Below are 23,400 nucleotides of genomic sequence, written 5' to 3'. Positions count from 1 at the left end.
AACCCTAAGGCTTCTATTACACATTCTGGGTTTCTTGACGCCCGTTATTGCGGGCCATATTGCCGCAAATTTCACGGTCTGCCGCAATAACGGATCACAAAAAACTTGCGGATTCGCAAAACCGGAAGTCACGGTGCACCGCAAAAACAAACTTCTGTGTCCGTAAGCCGGGAAAAAGATTGAGTAGGCTCGATCTTTTTTCACGGCCATACAGCGCACCGTGAAATTATTGGGGCTGCAAAAATGGGCCGCAAAACAACAGTATGTGTAAAAGAAGCCTTACCCTAATAGAAAAATAGAAATAAATATTTTTTTATTTTATTCTTTTTCCCTAACTAAGGGGGTGATAAGGGGGGTTTGATTTACTATTTATAGCGAGTTTTTATGTTTGGCAGCTGTCTCACGCTAAAAGATGCTTTTTATTGCAAAAAATAGTTTTTGCATCACCACATTTTGAGAGCTATAATTTTTCCATATTTTGGCCCACAGAGTCATGTGAGGTCTTGTTATTGCGGGACGAGTTGACGTTTTTATTGATACCATTTTCGGGCACATGACATTTTTTGATCGCTTTTTATTGCGATTTTTGGGAGGCAGAATGAAAAAAAACAGCAATTCATGAATTTCTTTTGGGTGGGGCGTTTATACCGTTCCGCGTGTGGTAAAATTGATAAAACAGTTTTATTCTTCGGGTCAGTATGATTACAGCAATACCTAATTTATATATTTTTATGTTGTGGCGCTTTTATATAATAAAAACTATTTTACATAAAAAATAATTATTTTTGCATCGATTTATTTTGAGGGCTATAACTTTTTTATTTTTTTGCTGATGACGCTGTATGGCAGCTCGTTTTTTGCAAGACAAGATGACGTTTTCAGCGGTACCATGGATATTTATATCAGTCTTTTTGATCGCGTGTTATTCCACTTTTTGTTCGGTGGAATATGATGAATAGGATGATAAAGTTTTTTGCCTTGTTTTTTTTTTTTCCTTACAGTGCTCACTGAACGGGTTAACTAGTGGGACAGTTTTATAGGTTGGATCATTACGGACGCAGCGATACTAAATATGTGTACTTTTATTGGGCTTTTTTTACATAAAGAAATGTATTTTTTAGAAAAATATTTTTTTTTTTTTCATTATTTAGGAATTTTTCAAAAAATATTTTTACATATGTAAAAAAAAAATTTTTTACGTTTTTTACATTGTCCCGGGGTGAAACATCACTATATAGTGTCAGATCGCTGATCTGACACTTTGCACAGCAGTGCAGGAGGCTTCTCAACCACCTGCTCTCAGCAGGCACTGAGAAGCCACCTCCCTGTAGGCCCCGGAAGGACCCCGCGGCCATCTTGGATCCAGGGCCTGCAGGGAGGAGACCCTCGGAACAGCACAATCTCATCTGAGGGTCTCAGGGATGCTTCCCTATGCCACCAGAACCAGGGCACCACCGGGGGTTAACCACTTCATGACCTTGGGATTTTCCATTTTTCCGTGTTCGTTTTTCACGCCCTCCTTCCCAGAGCCATAACTTTTTTATTTTTCCGTCAATATGGCCATGTGAGGGCTTATTTTTTGGGGGATGAGTTGTACTTTTGAACAACATCATTGGTTTTAGCATGTCATGTACTAGAAAACGGGAAAAAAATTCCAAGTGCGATGAAATTGCAAAAAAGTGCAGTCCCACACTTGTTTTTTGTTTGGCTCTTTTGCCAGGTACACTAAATGCTAAAACTGACCTGCCATTATGATTCTCCAGGTCATTACGAGTTCATAGACACCTAACATGACTAGGTTATTTTTTATCTAAGTGGTGAAAAAAAAATCCAAACTTTGCTAAAAAAAAAAAAAAAAATGCGCCATTTTCCTATACCCGTAGCGTCTCCATTTTTCATGATCTGGGGTCGGTTGAGGGCTTATTTTTTGCGTGCCGAGCTGGCGTTTTTAATGATACCATTTCGGTGCAGATACGGTCTTTTGCTTTCAAAATATTTTATTAGATTTTCATCAATAACGGGGGAGGGGAGAGCTGGGAGGGGAAGGAGGGGAGGGGGAGGGGGGGGAGGGAAAGGTTAAAAAAGAGGGGAGAGATAAGCCCCCTAACATTAGGGGGAAAACAAATCTGTTTTCACATTTGATATGCATGGTATATAATAATGCAGGAATTATGTACATTTCTAATCAAATCAAAGTCATTTGTAAGAACAGTGATAACATTAGATGTCACAGTGTTTGACTCTTTTATGAGTCAATGAAAGTACTAGGAGCAGGAGTACTTTTTATGAGTAGCGAATGGAGCATGAACATGTCTGGTATTCAGGTGATAGGTGTAGGAAATTGCTGATCCCATCTGGACCATTTTTTTGCGAATTTTGAGCACTGATTGTTTGTAATTGCGAAGTGGAACTCGTGGGATCTATGTAGGGAGATTCTTGAAATAATGTCTTTTGTTGATGGGGTATGTTGAGTTTTCCAAAGGGAAGCAATGAAGTTCTTTACCACTAAACAAATGTGAATTACCAATAGTTTCAGATTGTGATCGAGCCGACCGAGTCCAAGAGACAACAGAGCACCCTGGGGCGTCAGATCAAAGGGCACATTGGTAAGTTTGTCGATTATCTCTTTAGAAATTTTCTTCCACATGGTGATTACCGCTGGGCAGCTCCAAAATATGTGCATTATGTCACCTCTCTGGTCACAGCCTCTCCAGCATTGAGCAGAATTTATAGAGTTCATGTGTGCCAATCTGCTGGGGGTGTAGTACCATCTTGAAACTACTTTGAAGTGAGTTTCTTGTAGAGACATTGAGAGGGTGGACTGGTAGGAAGTGGTAAAAGCTTCTTCCCATTCTTCAATACTGTATATGTTTTTTATGTCTTGTTCCCATTTAGACATCGGGGGGCTCTTGGAAAGATTAAAATCTGAGTTGAAGCTGTTATATATAAATTTGTGGCTCCAAAATATGTAGTGTCCTACGTTACTTAGAAGTTTAGTGGATGTTTCTGATAGTTTAGGTCTGTTCCCCATGAAAGAACCTATGTTTTTTTTAAGTATCAAGAACTCGAGGAAGGAGGATGAGTGAATACCATATTGGGATTTCAAAGTTTGGAAGCTTATGAATGCCTCCCCTGTGTGTATATCCCCAATTTTCTTTATTTTTGATTCTGACCATACTTTAGGGAGGGTTTGGTCGGTTATGGAATAGGCCAAGGAGATGGGGATATTTTTTAGGATAGTTGAGTGTTTTGGTCCTTTTTTTTGGTATGATAGTTTCTTCCAGGCTGTGGCTATTGCCTGGAAGAGGGGGTGCGATACTGAGTTTGGGAAGTTGCCAAATATTGTTTTGTATATGACCGATTTCGGGTGACGATTATTATTTAATGCTGTCTCTAGGTCTAGCCATACTGGTGGACTAGAGCTCTGCAGCCAATGAATACTCTGTTTTATAAGCAAGGTGTGGTAATGGGCTTTAATGTTTGGTATGTTAATCCCTCCGTTGGTTTTACTTTTGTAGAGAGTTTGGGTGGCAGTTCTAGATTTTTTTGAATTCCATATGAAGGCTTTTACTTGCGTCTGTAGGAGGGTGAGGCTGATGTCTGGTAATGGCAAGGGAACGCATCTAAGGATGTAGAGAAGTTTAGGTAGGATGAATAGTCCCATTGTCAGCACCCTTCCCCACCATGACAGTGTGTTGCATCTGTGTGTTAGGATTTCTTTATTTAGTATTTCTTTTAGTAGGTTATAGTTGGATTTTATAGTCCCCTTAATTGATTTGTTTATTATAATGCCCAGGTATGTGAGTTCTTTTTCACACCAATTCAGGGTTGTTGAGTCCTTTATAATTTGGGTTTGGTCTTTGTTTAGGCCTATTGGAAGTATATTGGACTTGGTTTCGTTTATTTTAAAGTTTGAGAATGTGGAGAATCTTTCTATAATCTGCAGCACTTCGGGAATTGAGACTTCTGGGTTAGACAGGGATAATATGATGTCATCTGCGAAGAGTGAAATTTTGTGATGTCTAGTGGGTGTGGAGATACCTGAGATTTTGTTGTTGGATCTTATTATTTCGGCTAACGGTTCAATAGTTAAGTTAAATAGGATCGGTGAGAGAGGGCAACCTTGTCTAGTACCATTTCTGATACTAAAGGGGTCCGAAATTTGACAATTACAGTAGACGCTGGCCTTAGGATCGGAGTATAGGGCCATTATATGTGATATCAAAATTTTGTCGAAGCCGAATTTGGCTAGGCATTCTTTCAGGAAGTCCCAGTTAACTCTGTCGAAGGCCTTTTCAGCGTCAAGCGACAGTAGTGTAATGGGAATTCCTTGTCTCCTAGCCCAGCTTGTGATGTTGATGATTCTTCTAGTTGCGTCTGCTGGTTGCCTACCTCTCACAAATCCCATCTGGTCATTTGGTATCAATCTTGGGATAACCAGACCAATTCTATCTGCAAGAATTTTAGAATAGATCTTGACATCTACATTTATTAAAGAAATGGGCCTAAAGTTCTCCATGGCCTCAGGGTCTCCTTTTGGTTTGGGAATCACCGATACAGTGGCCGCTAGCATCTCCGCAGGGAAGGAGCCGCCTCGGAAGATATAATTAAATGTGTCTGCCAGGTGTGGGGAAAGGTTATTTGAGAAAGCTTTATAGTAGGCATTTGTGAATCCATCTGGGCCTGGGGATTTGTGAAGACCAAACTTTTTGATGACAATTTCTATTTCGTCAGTGGTAATAGGGGCATTAAGGGTGGTGAGTTCTTCTGGTATTAGGGTGGGGAGGTTTATTTGTTTTAGAAATTCTTTAATTTTATCTATTTTATCTAATTTGTCCGTAGGGTCATTTATTTGGGGATTTATGTTGTATAATTTGGAGTAGAATGCTGCAAATTCATTTGCTATCTCCTTTGGGTGAGAGGTTTTGCCCATCCCATCTAGCCTATTGATTCTACTGATTCTACTGTTGATTCTATTTTTTTTTATTTTGTTAGCCATATACTTAGTGGGTTTATTATGGGATGTATAAAATTTGTAGTTTGACATTTTTACAATGTTGTCGTATGGCGAGAATAAAGTCTCTCTGAGTTCTGTTCTTAGTTTAGAGAGTTCATTTTGAGTATTTTGGGGGGGTATGGTGTTATTGATTAGATAATTCTCTAATGTCCGAATTTTATTTGAAAGGTCATGAATTTTTTTTCTGGACTCCTTTTTTTCTTTGGAAGCTATTCCCATCAGCACTCCTCTGATTACCGCCTTGTGGGCGCACCAGTTGATGCAGGGATTAGTTGACTCCGGTTTGTTTACCTCAAAGTAATTATTTATGGCGTTTAGTATTGTGGTTTTATTAGCTGGGTTGTGTAGGATCTTGGCGCTGCATTTCCATAGTCTGGCGTTCAGAAGGGGGGGGCCTATTAAGATTTTCCCGGAGACTGGGGCATGGTCTGAGATTGTCCTATCTCCAATTGAGATTTCTTTGATTTTTGTCAAGGAGTATATGTCTGTAACAATTAAATCTATTCTCGAAGCTGTTTGGTAAGTGTCCGAAAAATGTGTGAATTCTCTAGAGTTGGCGTTTAGGCATCTGAAGCAATCAAATAATTCGTTTTTGTCTAACCAGGTATTAAGATAGTCAGCGGCGGGCCTATTTTTGGAGGATGAGTCTAATTTATTATCCGGGGTGACGTTGAAGTCGCCCAGCAGAAACAAATTGCCTCTTCTGACTTCTTCGATTTTTTTCATGGTTTTGTTTAGGAAAGGGATTTGGCCTACGTTTGGAGCGTAGATGTTTGCTATTGTACACTCTTGATCGTTAATTTTACATGTAAGTATATGGAAGCGGCCTTTATTGTCTTTGAATTCCCCCAAGGCCTCAAACGGGGTTGAGCTATCAATCATTGTTAAGACTCCTGCTCTTTTCTTTGTGTTGCTTGCTTCAAATATGTGCGGAAATTTATGGTGGTTAAAATAAGGATGGTTACCTTCCAGGAATTTGGATTCCTGTAAGCAGATAATGTTGGCCTTGGACTCGGTCAGCTCCCTCCACAGTGCGTGTCTTTTTCTTGGGTTGTTGAGCCCTCTAACATTATATGAGATCAGGTTCAGCTCCATTATGTGTTTTGCTGAGTGACTAGAAGATAAAGATGTGAGGTTGTTTAGAACTTTGGGTATTAACAAATATTAGTAACAATTTCAACTTAACTTTACTAGTAAACAGTTATCAGACAATAGCGACTATTCCTGCAAGAAAGAAAAATGATTAGTCCTTTTTAACAACGTAAGATGAATGGACAGGTAGATCCAGAGGGATGCTACCACCTCTCGACGGGGAACTCCTGTGGAAAAAGAAACAGGGACAACATCCTAAAAGCAGGAAAATCTAGTCAGCAATCACCCATCAGTGGCATTAGTGTCTTTTTTTTTTTTTTTTTTTTCAGTCTTTGGCTCTAGTGTAGTTGTCTTTGATAGAGTGGATGAAGTCCATTCCATCTCTAGGTGAGTAAATTGGAGTGATCCGACCTTTAAAGTTCACTAGCAGCTTCAGTGGGAAGCCCCATTTGTAGGGTATGCCCTTATCCCTGAGGAATGAGGTGACATTGTTGAATTCTTTGCGGCCTTCCAATGTCTCTTTGGATAAATCCGGAAAAACTTTCAGGTCTTTGTAAGGTTCAGGGAAGAACTTGTTCATTCTAAGATAGTTGATGATTTTTTCTTTGGTTTGGAAAAAATGGATCCTTAGAATGGTATCCCTTGGGACATCCGAAGAGATCTTAGGAGGTCGAGGGAGCCTGTGGGCTCTGTCAATTATAAGATCAGAAGGAGACAGCTCCGGAATTGCTGTCTTGAAGATATCCTGGATATGCTGTGAGAGGTCCTCTTGTTTGATTGATTCCGGGAGTCCTCTAATTTTTATGTTGTTTCGACGTCCCCTATCCTCGATGTCTGCCACTTTAACTTTTAATTTGTGGATCTCTGCTGAGAGGTACTCTAAGTCTACAGATGATTCTGCAGCTCCATTTTCAATTTTTTGGATTCTTTTCTCGTGGTTTTCTAGTTGTTTGTTGATTTTGTCACATACTTTTTCCATCTCTTCTATAAATTCTTGCTTCTGCTTTTTGAATTCTGCACCAATCATTAATCTAATTTCCTCGACCATACTTGACTGTGATTTTTGGTTTTGAGGGTTTGTTTCTGATTGGGTTCTTGGAGGGCTCTCTCTCCTGGGTCTTTGTTTGTCAGGGCTTTGGTTGGGGCTACATTCGTTGTAGGATTCATCTGAGTCGCTTAGGTCTCTTAGGTCTTCGTATTTTTCCCCTGAAGCACCTGGCATATGTCTTTTGGAAGAAACAGAAGAGTCCATTTTTTCTAGTAGGTGGGGATTTCCATCGGTTCTTGTCTGTCTTTTAACTGTTGGTTGTTGGTTTACGTCCCTCGTAGGAGATCTAGATCTGGCTCTGTGGGGACTAATGAGGTTTACTTGGTCTCTGTGTGATTTATAGCTGCTGTATGTTTTGGTCTGTTTAGTAGAGCTTTGGGATTTTGGTGATTGTTGGGTTTGTGAAGACCCTTTCGCTCTGGAGAAGCTCATGGTGGATGGAGTGGAATAACAGATTAATATCGGGGTAACCCGGTGTGGGAGTTGCCGCTCTTGTAAGTCTTGTAGCGGCAGTAATGTGGCTTGGTGTCACTTTTGTAAGTGCCTGTAGGAGAGGAAGACTTCTAGTAAAGCAATGGAAGATGTTTTATGTAGGTCACTGGAGAGTCGTAGGTTTTGATTCTGTTTGTAATCCAATCGCTGTAGCGTTGCAAATGATCTGTTGGAGCGTTGTAGATCCCTAGGACGCTAGTGTGTTGTTACACTGGAGTGACTTCTTTAAATCGCTGGAGCATTGTAAATACGTCGCTTGATGTGCCTTAATTGAGTCGTTGTATCGTTGAAAATAGTCCGCTGGAGCGTCGTGAATAGGACTTTTGAGGGGTGAGGAGCGCAGGAGCGTCGTGAATAGGACTTTTGAGCGGTGAGGAGCGCAGGAGCGTCGTGGGTGAGCGGGAGGAGGAGGGGCTCTTACCTCCGGTACGGAGGGCTCCGGTTGTGCCTGTACCTCCGGTCTGTGTCCTGGATGGTGCTCCCAAGCAGCGGTTGTAACCTGGTGAGTACTTAGATCTCTCCACCGCTTGTTATGCCACTCACTCCGCTGCTAGAAGCCGTGGAGGAGGGGGGAAGATGTTTCTGCAGCGGCTCTGCAGGGGCTCTGTAGCGGTTATCTTATCCTATTTCGGCGGTCCCGGTGGTAAGGGGGCCTTGTTAGGCAGTCTCTCCCAGGCCTCTTCTTAATCCAGGGAGAACCTCACTGTGTCTGTGGAGGTGTGGTAACGCTGCAGCCAGCCGGTTGTGGAAATCTAGATCCAGGCTTCAGAGTTGCGTTGTAGGCCTCAACTTCTAAAGTCCTCAGATTTGGAAAATACACGTCTGGAAAGGGGCTAGACTGTGTCCTGGACTACTCCTATACGTTTTTGGGGCTGGATGGCTAGATTATTGTCGTTTTTTAGTTGGATTGGGATGTTTTTCCCTGGAGCTCCTAAACCTACGTCCTCATGCTGCAGGCTCAGGCCACGCCCCAGATACGGTCTTTTGATCACCCGTTATTGCATTTTAATGCAATGTCGCGGCGACCAAAAAAGCGTAATTCTGGTGTTTCAAATTTTTTTCTCGCTACGCTGTTTAGCGATCAGGTTAATGCTTTTCTTTATTGATAGATCGGGCGATTCTGAACTCGGCGATACCAAATATGTGCAGGTTTGATTTTTTTTATTGATTTATTTTGAATGGGGCGAAAGGGGGGCGATTTAAACTTTTATATTTTTATTTTTTTCACATTTTTTTAAACTTTTTTTTTTTTAACTTTTGCCATGCTTCAATAAAAGCTGGCACAATGCGATCGGCACTGCTACATAGCAGCAATCATCAGATCGCTGCTATGCAGCAGAAATGCAGGTGTGCTATGAGGGCCGTCCACAGGGTGGCGCTCACAGCTACCGGGGATCAGTAACCATAGATGTCTCAAGGACCTCTATGGTTAATATACAGAAGCATCGCTGACCCCCGATCATGTGACGGGGGTCAGCGATGCGCTCATTTCCGGCCGCCCGGCCGGAAGCGCTGGTTAAATGCCGCTGTCAGCGTTTGACAGCGGCATTTAACTAGTTAATAGGCCTATTGCGGGCACATGTCAGCTGTTCAAAACAGCTGACATGTCCCGGCTTTGATGCGGGCTCACTGCCGGAGCCCGCATCAGGGCGGGGGTTCTGACCTCGGACGTACTATCCTGTCCGAGGTCAGAAAGGGGTTAAAGTGCCGGAAGCGGTCCGTGACCGCTCCTGGCACATAGTACCGGGTGTCAGCTGACCGCAATTGTGAGCACGGCTGATTGCATTGGACGTACTATCCCGTCCATGGGAATTAAGTCCCAGGTCACATGGACGGGACAGTACGTCCGATGGCAGAAAGGGGTTAAGATTGAGTGAGAAACGTTTTCTCATTATTGTGCAGCAGTTAACTTTAGCGGTAGGACCAACAGATCATGAATTTAGCTTTTCACTTCTCTGTTGAAGTCAGTATCTTCAGTTTCATATTTGATTGCATGTAGCTACTAAGTTCTAGTGAAATATTCAGTGGAGAAGAATTATAAAAGGGACCCATTAGTCAATGCTGTGAGGTGTAGTTTATACTATACACTAACTGTAAGCTACATGCATCATCGCAGATAAGGTTAAAGTGGAGGAGAAGTATGGTCATACACGAAGAAGCAATGGATTTGGGGCAAGTGTAAGACTGAAGTAACACACGTACAATTTTTAGCAGAAACTATAAGTCGAAACAAAAATGGAAGACCAGTCCTATCTTCTCCTGTATTTGGCAAATAAATGTTAAAAATAAAATCACCAAAAACTGCATGAGCGATTCCAGAAATGCCAGAAGATCTGAAGTGGACAACATGCACGCAGTGCCAGAGGGAGTTTCTGAGAGGTCCGTATGGCCGGATGGAACTAGTGAAATATGAGCCTTTTTTTCTTTTTACACCTCTTTTTCCAGGTCTCTAGAAATTAGCAAAATGGCAGCAATCTTCTTTTTTTGGGGGGGAAAATTTGAGGCAAATTTAATTAACCTAAAACTGATTAGATATCAAACCTGATATCTTCCCTCACGTAATCTCTGGTCCTCCCAAGACCTCCTTCTCTCCTCCACACTTATTCGCTCCTCACCCAACCGCCTCCAAGAATTCTCCCGAAAATCCCCCATCCTCTGGAATTCTTTGCCCCAACACGTCCGACTATCAACCACATTCGGATCTTTCAGACGGAACCTGAAAACCCACCTCTTCAGGAAAGCCTACAGCCTGCACTGACCCCGCTACCGCCTCACCAACGGTAGGTACCGCCTCACCAACACCGGAGCTCCTGCAACCCTCAACCTACTGTCTCCTTCCCCATAATCCTGTAGAATGTAAGCCCGCAAGGGCAGGGTCCTCACCCCTCTGTATCAGTCTGTAATTGTTAGTTTGCTTACTGTAAGTGATATCTGTAATTTGTATGTAACCCCTTCTCATGTACAGCACCATGGAATGAATGGTGCTATATAAATAAATAATAATAATAATTAGCTCATCACTACAGTAATGTGAAACGGTGACTAAGCCCATTTATTTAATTCATGAAGTGCCTACAAGGGACCATTAGACAGAACCACCTAGAGAGTTTTAGGGACTACCTATCATGAAATTTGTGTTCATTGCCCCAAGAGGATTGGTGGACAATAGTGTTGAGGTCTTTAGCGGCAGGGGGTGTGCAGGATAATTAGTAGAAAGTACAGAAAGTTATCACCACTCCTACTAAGAAGCTCCTTAAATGGGCTGCAGCAAGTTCTCACCTACCAATGAGATAGATGATAACTTGCAGATTGTTCTGTGTCAGACTGCTGGGACACACCCTCACTGATCAAGAGAATAAGCTCTGAAGAGTTCCATTCAATGTCTGTGGGAATAGTAGATGTTGGGGAGTACAACACGTGATGGTCCCATAAACAATGAATGGAGCAGATGAACACTTGTGGAGCGACTGCTCTATTTCAATGGAGCATTTCAGAGCCCCTTCCTGCTCTTCCATTATACCTTTACCCAGACTAAGCAACAAAAAGCAGACAAACCAAGTGCTGTGACAGGACCCAAAGTCACAGCACTGACAAAAACTCAATGCAGCTGCATGCTGGATCAGGTACATTCTATAGAACCAGGCTAAGAAGGGGAAGCTCTTCAGGACATAAGAGAACATTAAAGCTTCCGACCTCACGATTTGATTCAGTTCAGTTATTATGTGGAACAATAATGAAGCATTGATTTGTCTGGGGCCAATCACTTTGATTCATAAGAATCTGCAGAGTTAGTTTACAAGAATTAGAGGTTGAAACAGCTGGAGACGATGGGTTCCACTTTTTATAGGGTCTTTGACTGAAATACCAGTTGCACTGCCCCGATAGAAGAACCTTCTGATGAAGATCAGTTGTATGATTCAGAATTTCCATAATACAAATTATATCCATATTTTCTAATAGCCCATGTCACAAGAACAGCACTATGGCTACATTAGATATTGGGGACCTATATAGATGGAAAATTTTAATGTGCCATAAATCTGTCTATGGATCTCTCAAGGAATGGTCAAGTCACTAACAGAAGTTTTCAACCCAGAAGAAAATTCCCACATACAAAACCTATTGGAATCAATCTGATCAACAGATCGGTTACCCCAAATACGAAGAAAGGCAGAATGCTGGGAAATACTAAATCCTTTAACTCTTCCACCTAGCCAACACCTCCCCTCAACACCTGACCTCCCTGTATCAGAATTCTGTTGCTAGGACTTAGACATCTTATTCTTATGGTGACATTTGTCTTTCATGCTATAATGTTTAAAGTAAAACCAAAGCAAAGTACTGGTACTGTTCCAAAGCGTATGAAGACCTAACTCAAAAATATGTAAACAAAAAGTTGAGAAGGGTCATTGGAGATGTAAATAAAAAAATGTTTTAAATTACGAAATTGCGTTTTATCGCTATTTCACCAGACTTGGAATCTTTTTCCTGCTTTACAGTACATCACATGATAAAATGGATGATGTCATTCAAAAATGCAACTTGTCCTGCAAAAAAAAGCCCTCATATGGCAGAGGATAAAATGAAAGCGGAAAATCGCCTGGCTGGGAAGGGGTAAAACTATGCTTTATGAAGAGTACTTTGTAACATAAAATCTTTACATTTTTGTTAGCCATTAAAAGGTATCATATCTATGAGATTATTATTTTGTTTCTCTTAGGGCTCATGCAGACGATCGCAGTTTCGGTCCAAAATGGATCCGTACAAATATCGGATCACACTTGGACCAAAGTCAATCAATGAGGCAGAGAACATCACGATTTGCCTCGGACAGCACTTGTTGATTCAAGTCTATGGATCCAGGAAAATAATTGGACCGCAGTTCGATTTTCATGGACTGACAGAATGAAGAAAATGGAGAAACTTTTTTTTTTTAAATTCTCCACATCCAAGAAAAATGGATCCCTTTCTGATCATACTCAAATCAAACTCGGATCAAAGTGCGATTATCGCAAAAAGGACCGATTTTCTCAGATGTGGAGAATATGGTAGTGTGACTTTCCATAAGGTGTGTGATCTGTAAAATCAGAAGCTATCTCATAGCTCCGAAAAAACACAAGTCCTCACATATGTCTCCATCTTCTGTATTCTGTTAGCACACAGAATTTATAAACTAGTTATACAGGTGTTAATGACTCCTAAGCTCTAAAATGATTCCAGTTGACAGTGAAAAAAGAATCCTCATTCACATGAAAATATTTGATGACCATATTCTGCATTCTAAATACCTAGCATGTGTTATTGTCTATACAGAATCACAATTTCATCCTTATTTAATTAGTATTCTGGCTAAAGGAGGGAAAACAAACAACTAAAAACAGAAAAACAAGAGTGTAAAATATCAGCACAAAATCACTGCAGCCGGTGACTGAGAATCTGTGACTCCTCTGCATATAGTGGTTACTACTCACCTGGGTAGTCATCTGCAGGAATCTCCTCTTTACACCGCTCATCTCCCCTCACATATGTCTCTGTAGTATTAATATGGGTCAGATCTTCACCCTGAAACAAATATTGTAAAAGTCACAGAGATGGAGAAGTCACATCTATGATCAGCTCTAATCCTGCCATCTCCACCGTTCTCATTACACAAGTATAAAACATATAATACTGGTGGATAAAACAAGACTGAGCACAAGACCTTCACAGCTGTTTACACATCATAGGGGAGATCTCATGACATCTTCTCTCCACCTACCTGATGGTCCTGAGGAACATCGGGATTTTCTTCTTCATAGTCCTGAGGAAGAAGAGGACGGGGACATCTGTCTGGTGTTGTCTCCTTACTGGATAGAACTGGAGGAAACACATACAAGGACTGAATTCCATTTTCACATACAGATAATTATTGGTCGTGTACATTTACTCCTATTACCTGGTGTTGTGAGGTGCTGGGGAACCTCCATCATGACGTCCTTATACAGATCCTTGTGTTCTTCTAAATACTCCCACTCCTCCATGGAGAAATGGATGGTGACATCCTGACACCTTATAGGAACCTGACACATATAATGATACTGTCATCACCCCGATCCCTCATAGCATTACAGTATAATGTCCCAGCATTCCCAGCAATGTCACCTCTCCAGTCAGCAGCTCAATCATCTTGTAGGCGAGTTCTAGAATCTTATGGTCATTGATGTCCTCATATATTAGGGGGTAAGGTGAAGGCCACGTGATTGGGCTCAGGGGTTTTCCCCATCCGTCAGACACAGGGACCTGACAGTACTCACTAGAGGTCTTCTTCACTACTGTGTAATCCTGGTTATGGAGAGACACATTAATAAATCTCCCTACAGACATTTCCAGAGTCCTCACCTCTCCAGTTCTGTCCATTTGTTATTCCCATAGATAAGAATGATGTAATGTGACGTCATCAGAAACTCTTACCTCTCCAGTAAGCCGGAAGAGGATCTCTAGGGTGAGGTGTAATATCCTCTCCTCTATCTTGTCCCGGTCCTTATTCATTTTTCACATGTCAATGAGGAAAATTCTCTTATACAGAAGATCTCCAATAAGAGGATTTGAAATTATAGGAGCCTGAATGAGAAATACATGAACCGATGTAACGTCATAAAGAAAGGCTTTTCCCCAACTTCTATTACTCACCTCTTTCTGAAGCCTTCATCGCTCTGTAGCTTCTCCTCAGGGGGCAGGGCTGCATCTCTCTGCACTGATATAAATTAAATTATAATATTAACACTTTACCTGTGATTGGTTCTACCTGGGACTCAAACTCGTGTCTCCATGTTCTCAGGCAGCAGCTATAGGTATGAGCCACAGCCTATAATGATAAACATAGGAGAATTTGGTAATTTTCAGATGTATTGCAGACAGTGAACCCAGAAGCAGATTATACATGTACACTATATACAGCAGTGTATTTCTTTGTACTTGTATACTGAGATGAACAAAAAGTCAGATGTTTTTGTCCACGTAAACTACTAAAAATAACAAATAGCAATTATAAAAATATCTAGATCTAAGTTTCTAAGATCATTACAAATGGAAGGTAGAATGATCTTCTGACTCCTATGAAGCCTCATAGCTACCTTGGGGAGACAGGCCGGATCAGATCTTAACACTATTCTATCATCATAAACCTGAGTATAAGGAGGGTTTTCCGATAGGGCTTGGATATCACTAACCCCAGCCGAGGTCAATGTTACCAATGGTATTGCTTTCAGGCTAAGATTCTTAACAGATGATTCTTGCAAAGTTTCAAATGGATCCTTGGTTAATGCTTAAAGAACCAAATTTAGATCACAAGGAGGAATCTTAAATTAGGGATTCAACTTCTCCACCATGGCCAAGACCAAAGAGCTGTCTAAGGATACCAGGGACAAAACTGTAGACCTGCACAAGGCTGGGATGGGCTACAGAACAATAGGCAAGCAATTTTGTGAAAAGGCAACAACTGCTGGCGCAATTATTAAAAATGGAAAGAACACAAGATGTTTGTCAATCTTTCTTGGTCTGGGGTTCCATTCATAATCTCATCTGGTGGGGTAAGTATGATTCTGAGAAGGTCAGCAAAGAACTACAAAGGAGGACTTGGTCAATCACCTGAAGAGAGCTTGGACCACAATTTCAAACATAACTGTTAATAACACACTACGCCATCATTGATTAAAATCCGCCAGAGCACGCAAGGTCCCCCTGCTTACGCCAGCATATGTCCAGGCCTCTTTGAAGTTCACAAATGACCATTTTGGTGAGGAGAGCTGGAACACAAGAGCTCTACCTATGGTCGGACCTCATTTTGAATGAGGGACTACCAAAGCATCTCTCTCCTGAACAAGCCTCCTCTGGCCCCACCCCAGAAGAGTCATACTTCCGGTGACATGCCTCTCTGCATGACTCCCCATGGTGCGTCATTTCCCAGACCGCCATGCTTCAGCAACGTTGGAGGAGCGCGCCCCCCGATGTCACAGGCATCCCCAGTGTGCCCTGCTTCATTGATGTCAGCGGAACGCACTGTCGCCATCTTCCCAGGGCGCCCCTTGCTCTGACGTCACCAGGCGTCTTGGAGACATGTGAGGCATTAGTCTCTGTAGATTGCACAAGCCCCCAGTGGACCAGCGGACGGCACCACCACCACCTGAAACCAGCGTTGCGGCTTGCATGCACTCTTCCAGATGCCGGGAAAAGTCTGGGTAAGTGCTTCTTCCACCGCCTTACTTTCAGCAATCGGTCCCCATCAAGGACCGGAAATTAAGTGATGCAGGGGAGAGGTACCATCCCTTTATGTCAGTAGGTTCCCTGTACTTGATGGGCAGATCCCTCTCTCAGGTGTGCTGCCATGGGTGAAAGGAAAATGTCATTTTCTCTTCTTTTTTTTTTTTTTTTTTTCTGAGTGTCCCCAGGTCTCAAACCCACAACTCTGAACATTACAGGCAGGAGCTAAAGCTACTGAGCCACAGGTTCTGGTGATGTTACTGGTAAAATTGATCTGCTTTGCATTCTCGGATTCCATATGCAGATTACATAGAGATACATCTGTACACAGCAGTGTATTTTTTTGTCTCTGTATTCCAGGGGAAGAATAAAAAAGAAATTTTTTCATCCTATAAAATTTGTAAAAAAAACCTATTAAAAACAATTACATAAATGTTAGTTTTAATTCACTTTAAAAAAAATAAGAAACATCATAAATCAGCAAATAGCATATATATTTAGTGTCCCTGTAATAGTAAATACTCGCACAACACAGCAATCAGATTTATGTAGAACGATAAATGACAAAGAAAATGGCATAATTTATATTTTTCTCTATTAAACACATAAAAACTGTAATAAAAATGTAACGCTGTGGCCGTGTTCACACGTAGCGTAGATGCTACTTTTTTTTCCCTACACGTTTTCTGCAGGTGTCAGCACCACACGACACAATAACTTGGGTGATTATTGCTTATTTGCTGTGTTTCTTTTATGCTTTTTCCCCCATATTTGATGCGTTTTTGGTGCAGATGGGTAGCATTTTTAATAATACAGAAATGCTTTGATTCTGCACTTAAAAATGCAGCAGCGTTTTATTTTCGAAGCTCCACATAGAAGCCTAAAGAGAAAAAAAATGCATTAAAACCGCACAGTACAGAAGCCTCTTTAGACGCACCAAGGGCGAAGATTTCATGAAATCACAGCACTTTGGTTAAACATTTAGACCGTGTTCACATTTAGCATAAATGCTGCCTATTTTCTGCTGCTTTTATGCACAGAAATTCTGTTGTGTTTAACTGTCCAAGCAAAGTGGATGTTATTTCATGAAAACTGCGCCCCCTTTGTGTCTAAAGGTATGACTCAACTGTGGGGTTTTGGCACTTTTTTTCTCTACAGGCTTTTAAGTGAAGCCTAAAAAAGAAAGATGTAAAAAAAACTGCCCTTACTTTTTACTTGCAGAATCAAAGCTTTTCTATACTAAAAAAAACACTTAAAACCGCAGCTTCACATCTGCATGAAAAATACCTCAAATAAGGGGGAGAATGCATAAAAATGCAATAATAAGAGAAGATTGCTATTGTGTAGTTTGCTGCAGATCCTGCAGAAAACAAAACCACAGTATTTATGCTATGTGTGAACATCGCATTACAGACACCAAAAAGCTGTTGAGGTGGTGAGTTCTCCTTCAATGGAAGTCTTCAAATGCTGGACAGACATCTGTCTTAGATGGTTTAGTGAATCCTGCAATGAGCAGGGATTTGGACATGATGACCCTGGAGGTCCCTTCCAACTCTAACATTCTATGATTCTATAAGCCAGATGTCATATAGTGAAGCTACATAAAGATGGGAATGCCTCTGTTCCCTATCTAACTCACCTCTCCCTCTTTCTGACCACAACCTACCTACATTAACTTCCCTCTCCTCTCTAGGTGCACAATCCATGACCTACACATACTCTCTGAATCCCTTCTCCCTCTTGCAGACATAATTTCCTTACGCAATGCAGATGCTGCTGCCGCTTTATATAACATCAATACACAGCTCTTGAATTGGTTGCCTCCCTCACACCTACTAAAGATTGCACAATCAACAGGCAACCATGGCACTCCAGCCTGTCTTTAGTATTTGGCAGTTAGTAGGTCATTGATAACTTTAGTTAGGGCAGTGTCAGTAGAGTGATGCCGTCAGAAGCCAGATTGTAAGCTGTCGAAAAGGGAGTGGGAGGACAATTCATAATGGACATGTTTTTTTAGTAGTTTTGAGCTCTCACTTTTCGACAGATCCACTCCCTTTTCGACAGCTTACAATCTGGCTTCTGACCGCATCACTCTACTGACACTGCCCTGACTAAAGTTATCAATGACCTACTAACTGCCAAATCCAAGCGACACTACTCTGACCTCCTCCTCGACCTGCCCTCTATATGTGACACAGTGGACCATTCCCTCTTACTACAGATTCTCTCCTCTTTTTGGCATATCTTGGATCTCCTCATATCTAACAGACCGGACATTCAAAATCTCCCGCTCATACACCACCTCCTCATCTCACCCCCTATAGGTCAATGTTCCCCAAGGTTCAGTTCTTGGACCTCTGCTCTTCTTCAACTACACTTTTGCCCTGGGACTGGTCATAAAGTCCCATGGCTTTCAGTATCACCACTATGCTGATGACACACAGATCTACCTCTATGGACCCGATATCACCTCCTTACTAATCAGAATCCCAGAATGTCTGTCCGATATTTCATATTTCTTCTCTGCTAGATTTCTAAAACTTAACATGTATAAATCAGAATTTATCATGTTTCCCCCATCTCACTCAAACTTCCCCCTCCTCAACAAACCTATCCATCAAAGTCAATGACTGCTCACTCTTCCCAGTCCAGCAAGCTCGCTGCCTCCGGGTAAGGCTAGGGTCACATTGCGTTAGGGCAATCCGTTTAGCGCTAAGCGCTAGCGGATTGCACTAACGCAATGTCTTTTTCGGGGTCGCGTTAAACGTCCCCGCTAGCACAGATCCCCGATCTGCGAGAGCGGGGAACGGACCTCGGGCGCGCCGCGGACGCTGCAAGCAGTGTCCGAGGCGCGCTACAAAAGACCGGCACATCGCTAGCGCGTGCTGAAAATGACACGCGCTAGCAATGCGCTTTAACATTGCGGGCAATGGGAGCGCTAACGGACGCGTTGCACGGCGTTAATTTCCCCATGCAACGCTGTCCGTTAGCGCTCAGCCATAAACGCAATGTGACCCTAGCCTAACCCTTGACTCTGATCTCTCCTTCAAACCACATATCCAAGCCCTTCACACTTCGTGCCTACACATATATTTCTCGGATCTGCACATTCCTTAACTAAGAATCTGCAAAAACACTAGTGCGTGCCCTCATAATCTTCTGAATTGACTATTGCAATCTCCTGCTTTGTGGCCTCCCCTCTAACATTCTCGCACCATGCCTATCTATCCTAAACTCTGAGGTCCAACTAATCCACCTAGCCCTCCACTATTCTCTAGTCTCTTCTCTCTGTCAATCCCTTCATCGGCTCTCTATTACCAAGAGACTCAATTTCAAAACTCTAACCATGGAATACAAAGCTATACCCAACCTGTCGTCTCCTCCATACATCTGTGACCTAGTCTCCCGATACTTAACTGTTCGCAACCTCTGATCCTTGCAAGATCTCCTTCTCTACTCCCCTATTATCTCCTCTTCCCACAATCACATGCAAGATTTCTCCCGTCCATCCTCCCTACTCTGGAACTTTCTACCACAACATAGACTCTCGCCTACCGTAGAAACCTTCAAAAGGAACCTGAACACCTACCTCTTTCGACAAGCGTACAACCTGCAGTAACCCTCATTCCACCATACGGCAAGACCAGCTCTGCCATCATCTACTGTATCCTCACCAATCCCTTGTAGAGTAAGCTCTTACAGGCAGTGTCCTCGCCGATAGCTGCTACTGTGCAGGCGTGGCCAGTGCAATTTTCAAACTGTTTTTTTGTTTGTTTGTTTTGGGAATTTATGGATACCGTCAAAAAGAATAATTACTTCCACATTATGGATGTGATCATGGTTCAGCGCAGGCACTGCCGTCTTGCGTCTGCCTGCAGAAGGAGATTTTTTTTAATATATATAATATTCATTATGTAACCTAGGGGGCAGGTCAGTGACCTGTCATAAGCCATACTGATGAATACCTAATCAGCGCACCACATGAAGACCCCCCCACAGGCCCGCCCAAAGCACGAGCATATCATTAACTCAAAACTGAAAATAAAGATTAAACAACCACAAGACATTTTTATCCACCAAGGTATCATTTTAATCAGTATAACGGTGCCAACCTGACAGTCTGTAGTTTACTACAATCCTACTGACAGGTTCCATTTAAGTAGGCACAGAAGCAGGATTGTTGTGCCAATGATTGAGTCATGGCCGCTCACCATCTTTGTGGAGTCCTCAAAGTCTTGGTGAACGCACAAATGTCAGACCTCCATGCCCACTCTTCGGTTATGTGCAGAGGCTGACCAGAATGCCGACGGGTGTGTTGGAGCTGGTATTCCACAACTGGCCTCTGCTGCTCACAAAGCCTTGCCAGCATGCGCAGTGTGGAGTTCCAGCACGTGGTCACGTCGCACACCAGTCGGTGAGCTGGCACTTGCATGCGCTGATGCAGCACCGCCAGAGCAGTGGCATCGATAGCCGACTTGTGGAAAAAGCTGCTGACGCGGCATACCTTGGCCAGGAACTCTGGCAAACATGGGTAGGTTTTCATAAACTGCTGAACTCCCAAGGTGAGCACGTGGGCCAAGCATGGTATGTCAGCAGTGAGAGCCACAGATCTGTCTGGTCTGTTATTCCTTTCAATAACTGTTCTGTGACGTGCAGTTTGTCTCCTGGACAAATTAGCTTCAGCAGAGCCTCTTGCTGATTCACTGAGGGCAGTGATGCAAAGCTCCAGCTGATGTGTGCTCTGAGGTAGCACGTCGGAAATGGAGGATGAGGACAAATAGCAGGGGGGCAAGAACTGGTGGAGGATACCCTGATAACAGTAGGACCAGCAATCCTTGACATAAGTAGCACATGTGCCGTGCCAGGGTGGGACTCGGCCCTGATCTCTACAATGTTAACCCTATGTGCCGTCTATGAAATGTAGTGTCCCTGGCCACATCAGCTTGTCCATGTGTTGGTCGTTAAGTGGATAATTCCAGTAACCATGTTGGTAAGCACACGTGCTGGTACAAGGCAGGGATGCCAAACTGGGAGAAATAGTGGCAGCTGGGGACCAAGCACTGTGGGACCAAATTTGTACCAGGCCAATTTTGTTTTTTTATTTCAAACCAACAAATTTTCACACAAAGCAGGTTCTACAGTACATATGACTGTAGTAAATTTTTTTAACAAAAATATTTTGTGAACTTTACCAGGTCAAGTGGTTTTTAAAAATTTGAACCCAACATAATTTTACACAAAGCATGTTAAACTGTATGGATGACTAATTGAATCTGAATCCATAAAAAGTTTTGGAATATTTTTGAGTTTTATATACCACCGTAATGTAACAAGAACCGTGTTAACCTGTATGGATAAATAATTGAATCCATAAACACTTTTGGAAGGTTTTTTTGAGTTTTATATATATACCACTAAAATTTAACACAAAGCACATAATACAGGGTGCATGAGTAATTGAATCCAGACAAATTTTTCAATGCGTTTTTGCAGTGTTACATAACATGCTACTGTCACTTAGAGCACCTAATACTCTATGGATGACTAATTAAATACAGACAAATTTTTCAATGCTTTTTTAGAGTTTTATATACCAAAGAAATGACACAGAAAGCACATAATACTGTATGGATCACTAATTTTTCAATGCATTTTGTCCGGTTATATAACATCGGTTATGGTGTATAAGGGCCGGTCAGGTTGGGGGGGGCTGAAAGATTATAATGAAGACATAATTCATATGCTCAGTGCTACTTCACTTATAGTCTAGGAATCTGATGGAGACAGCCAAGTTCAAAATACTTTTAGTCATCAGGGATGTCAGCATTAGACTTAATTCACACTCTGCGTTTGCGGGTATAAATGCTATCTGTGGTGTTCACAGGGCCATACACAAATTTGTGATTTTTCATGGACCGAGTAGTTTGTGCAAAATTGTGAAGACAGGTCTGGTTTTCATGTCCACAATGCAAGTCTACAGGTCAGTGAAAAAAAATAATGGACAGGAGCCAGTTGACATTCGAGTTATGGTCCGACAAAGGAGAAGGTGGGGAAACATTTTTTCTCCATTTACAAGAAAATTGATGATGCTTGGACCACATGATCAAAGTATGATTAAAATAATCAGCTAGTTTTTCCTGAATGTGAGAAGAACAGATGTTTGAACAAGGTCTTAAGCTGTGGAGAAAAACGAAGGCAGCCTCCTGTTTGTGACCCGCTAATGTACTGCCATGGCAGTTGAGGTCCTACCTAACGCCCCTAAGCCTGCAATGTTTGTATGACAGAATTTCTCCGCCCCTAGTGGGAATAAAACAACAATAAAACAAAGTTTAAAGCATAAGTGCTGTTGTAATTTTTTTTCATCGTAAATCAATAGGACACTTGAAAATAAGAAACTTTGCAATATTTCTTTATTAATTTTATAGAAATCTGATTCTTTCTGTTCTGAAACTGATCATGCAGTCTCAGGATTATCAGCTCATAAGTAAAAGTATTTTAGTGAAGGGCAGAGACAGACTGCCGTATTTCCCGTGCGAGAATCGCATCGTAAACCTCGTACTGGCTGTCGGCTCTCCTGACCTGAACTTGACCGCTACATAGAAATCCATCATAATGTCTTGCTCAGGTCAGGAGAGGTGCCGGGCAGTCCGGGCAGTGCAATGAGGGCAGTGCAATGGGATTCTCTCACGAGAAATACGGCAGTCTGTCTCTGCCCTAATACAGACTTTTGCCATTACTGAGGTAGGGGGCGGCAGTTAGTGATCATAAAGTTCTATGGGGAATTATAACTGTTGCTTACTGTCTTCTCCTGCATATAATTTTAGGAGCACCAACTCTCACCTTCTATCTCAGCAATGGAAAAATCTGTCTCCACTGAATACAGAATGTGTACCTACCTCCACCTGCAGAGCCGCACACCACATATATGGCTGTTCTGTGCGCACAGGACCTGGGATGAGGTCACAGGAGGGGAGGAGTCAGGGGTCACATGATCAGGGGCCTCAGTGTATGCAGGACTCTGCTGTGCTGGTTGTCATGGTGCTGGATGAGGGGACGTTTTTTGTGCGGCCTAATAGACATCCAGACATTGTCGTCCTGAGGGACCTCGTTAGGCCACATGGGCATGCCATGTTGGTGTTTGTTTTGTTGGTATTATATGGACACTGTATTACTTGGTAGGTAATATTTAGGCACTGTATACTGCTATATTTTGGTATTATTTTTGCACTTTATGTTGGTATTTGGTTGTTTTTTTGAGCACTGGATATCAGTATTGGGTTTGCATTATATGGGCACTGTATGTCAGTTTTATTTGGTTGGCATTATTTACCCTCTGTATATTGATATTTGGTATTCTTGGCTTCTGTATATTGGTATTATTTGGTTGGTAATATTTGAGCACTGTATGTTGAAATTAGTTAGCTGGGGTTTTTTTGGTACATATTATCTGAGCACAATATGTTGCTATTTTTTTGATAGTACACTGATCAAAAAACTAAAGGGAACACTTAAC

At 42.1% G+C, this 23,400-nt stretch overlaps 1 protein-coding gene across 3 annotated transcripts in view; it reads right to left on the bottom strand.

Annotated features, from left to right (window-relative positions):
- The window catches only part of LOC143767499 (gastrula zinc finger protein XlCGF66.1-like), a 32,559-nt gene extending 9,726 nt beyond the window's left edge, over positions 1-22,833 (bottom strand). The window contains exons 1-7 of one of the 3 annotated variants that reach the window (XM_077255890.1): positions 22,784-22,833; positions 14,319-14,493; positions 14,100-14,249; positions 13,791-13,970; positions 13,585-13,708; positions 13,408-13,505; positions 13,121-13,211 (exon numbers count right to left, since the gene is read on the bottom strand). In XM_077255890.1, coding sequence (XP_077112005.1) covers positions 13,121-13,211; positions 13,408-13,505; positions 13,585-13,708; positions 13,791-13,970; positions 14,100-14,177 — 571 coding nt within the window. In that variant the 5' untranslated portion in view covers positions 14,178-14,249; positions 14,319-14,493; positions 22,784-22,833. Of the gene's footprint in view, positions 1-13,120; positions 13,212-13,407; positions 13,506-13,584; positions 13,709-13,790; positions 13,971-14,099; positions 17,752-22,783 lie in introns of those variants that run through there. The other 2 variants (XM_077255891.1, XM_077255888.1) reach the window with 2 other exon arrangements.
- Positions 22,834-23,400: the final 567 nt, after the last annotated feature.

This window comes from Ranitomeya variabilis, chromosome 4, assembly GCF_051348905.1.
Source record: "Ranitomeya variabilis isolate aRanVar5 chromosome 4, aRanVar5.hap1, whole genome shotgun sequence".
Lineage (NCBI taxonomy): Eukaryota > Metazoa > Chordata > Amphibia > Anura > Dendrobatidae > Ranitomeya > Ranitomeya variabilis.
Note: the sequence above shows the minus strand (reverse complement) of the source record. Positions and strands in the feature narration are given on the sequence as shown.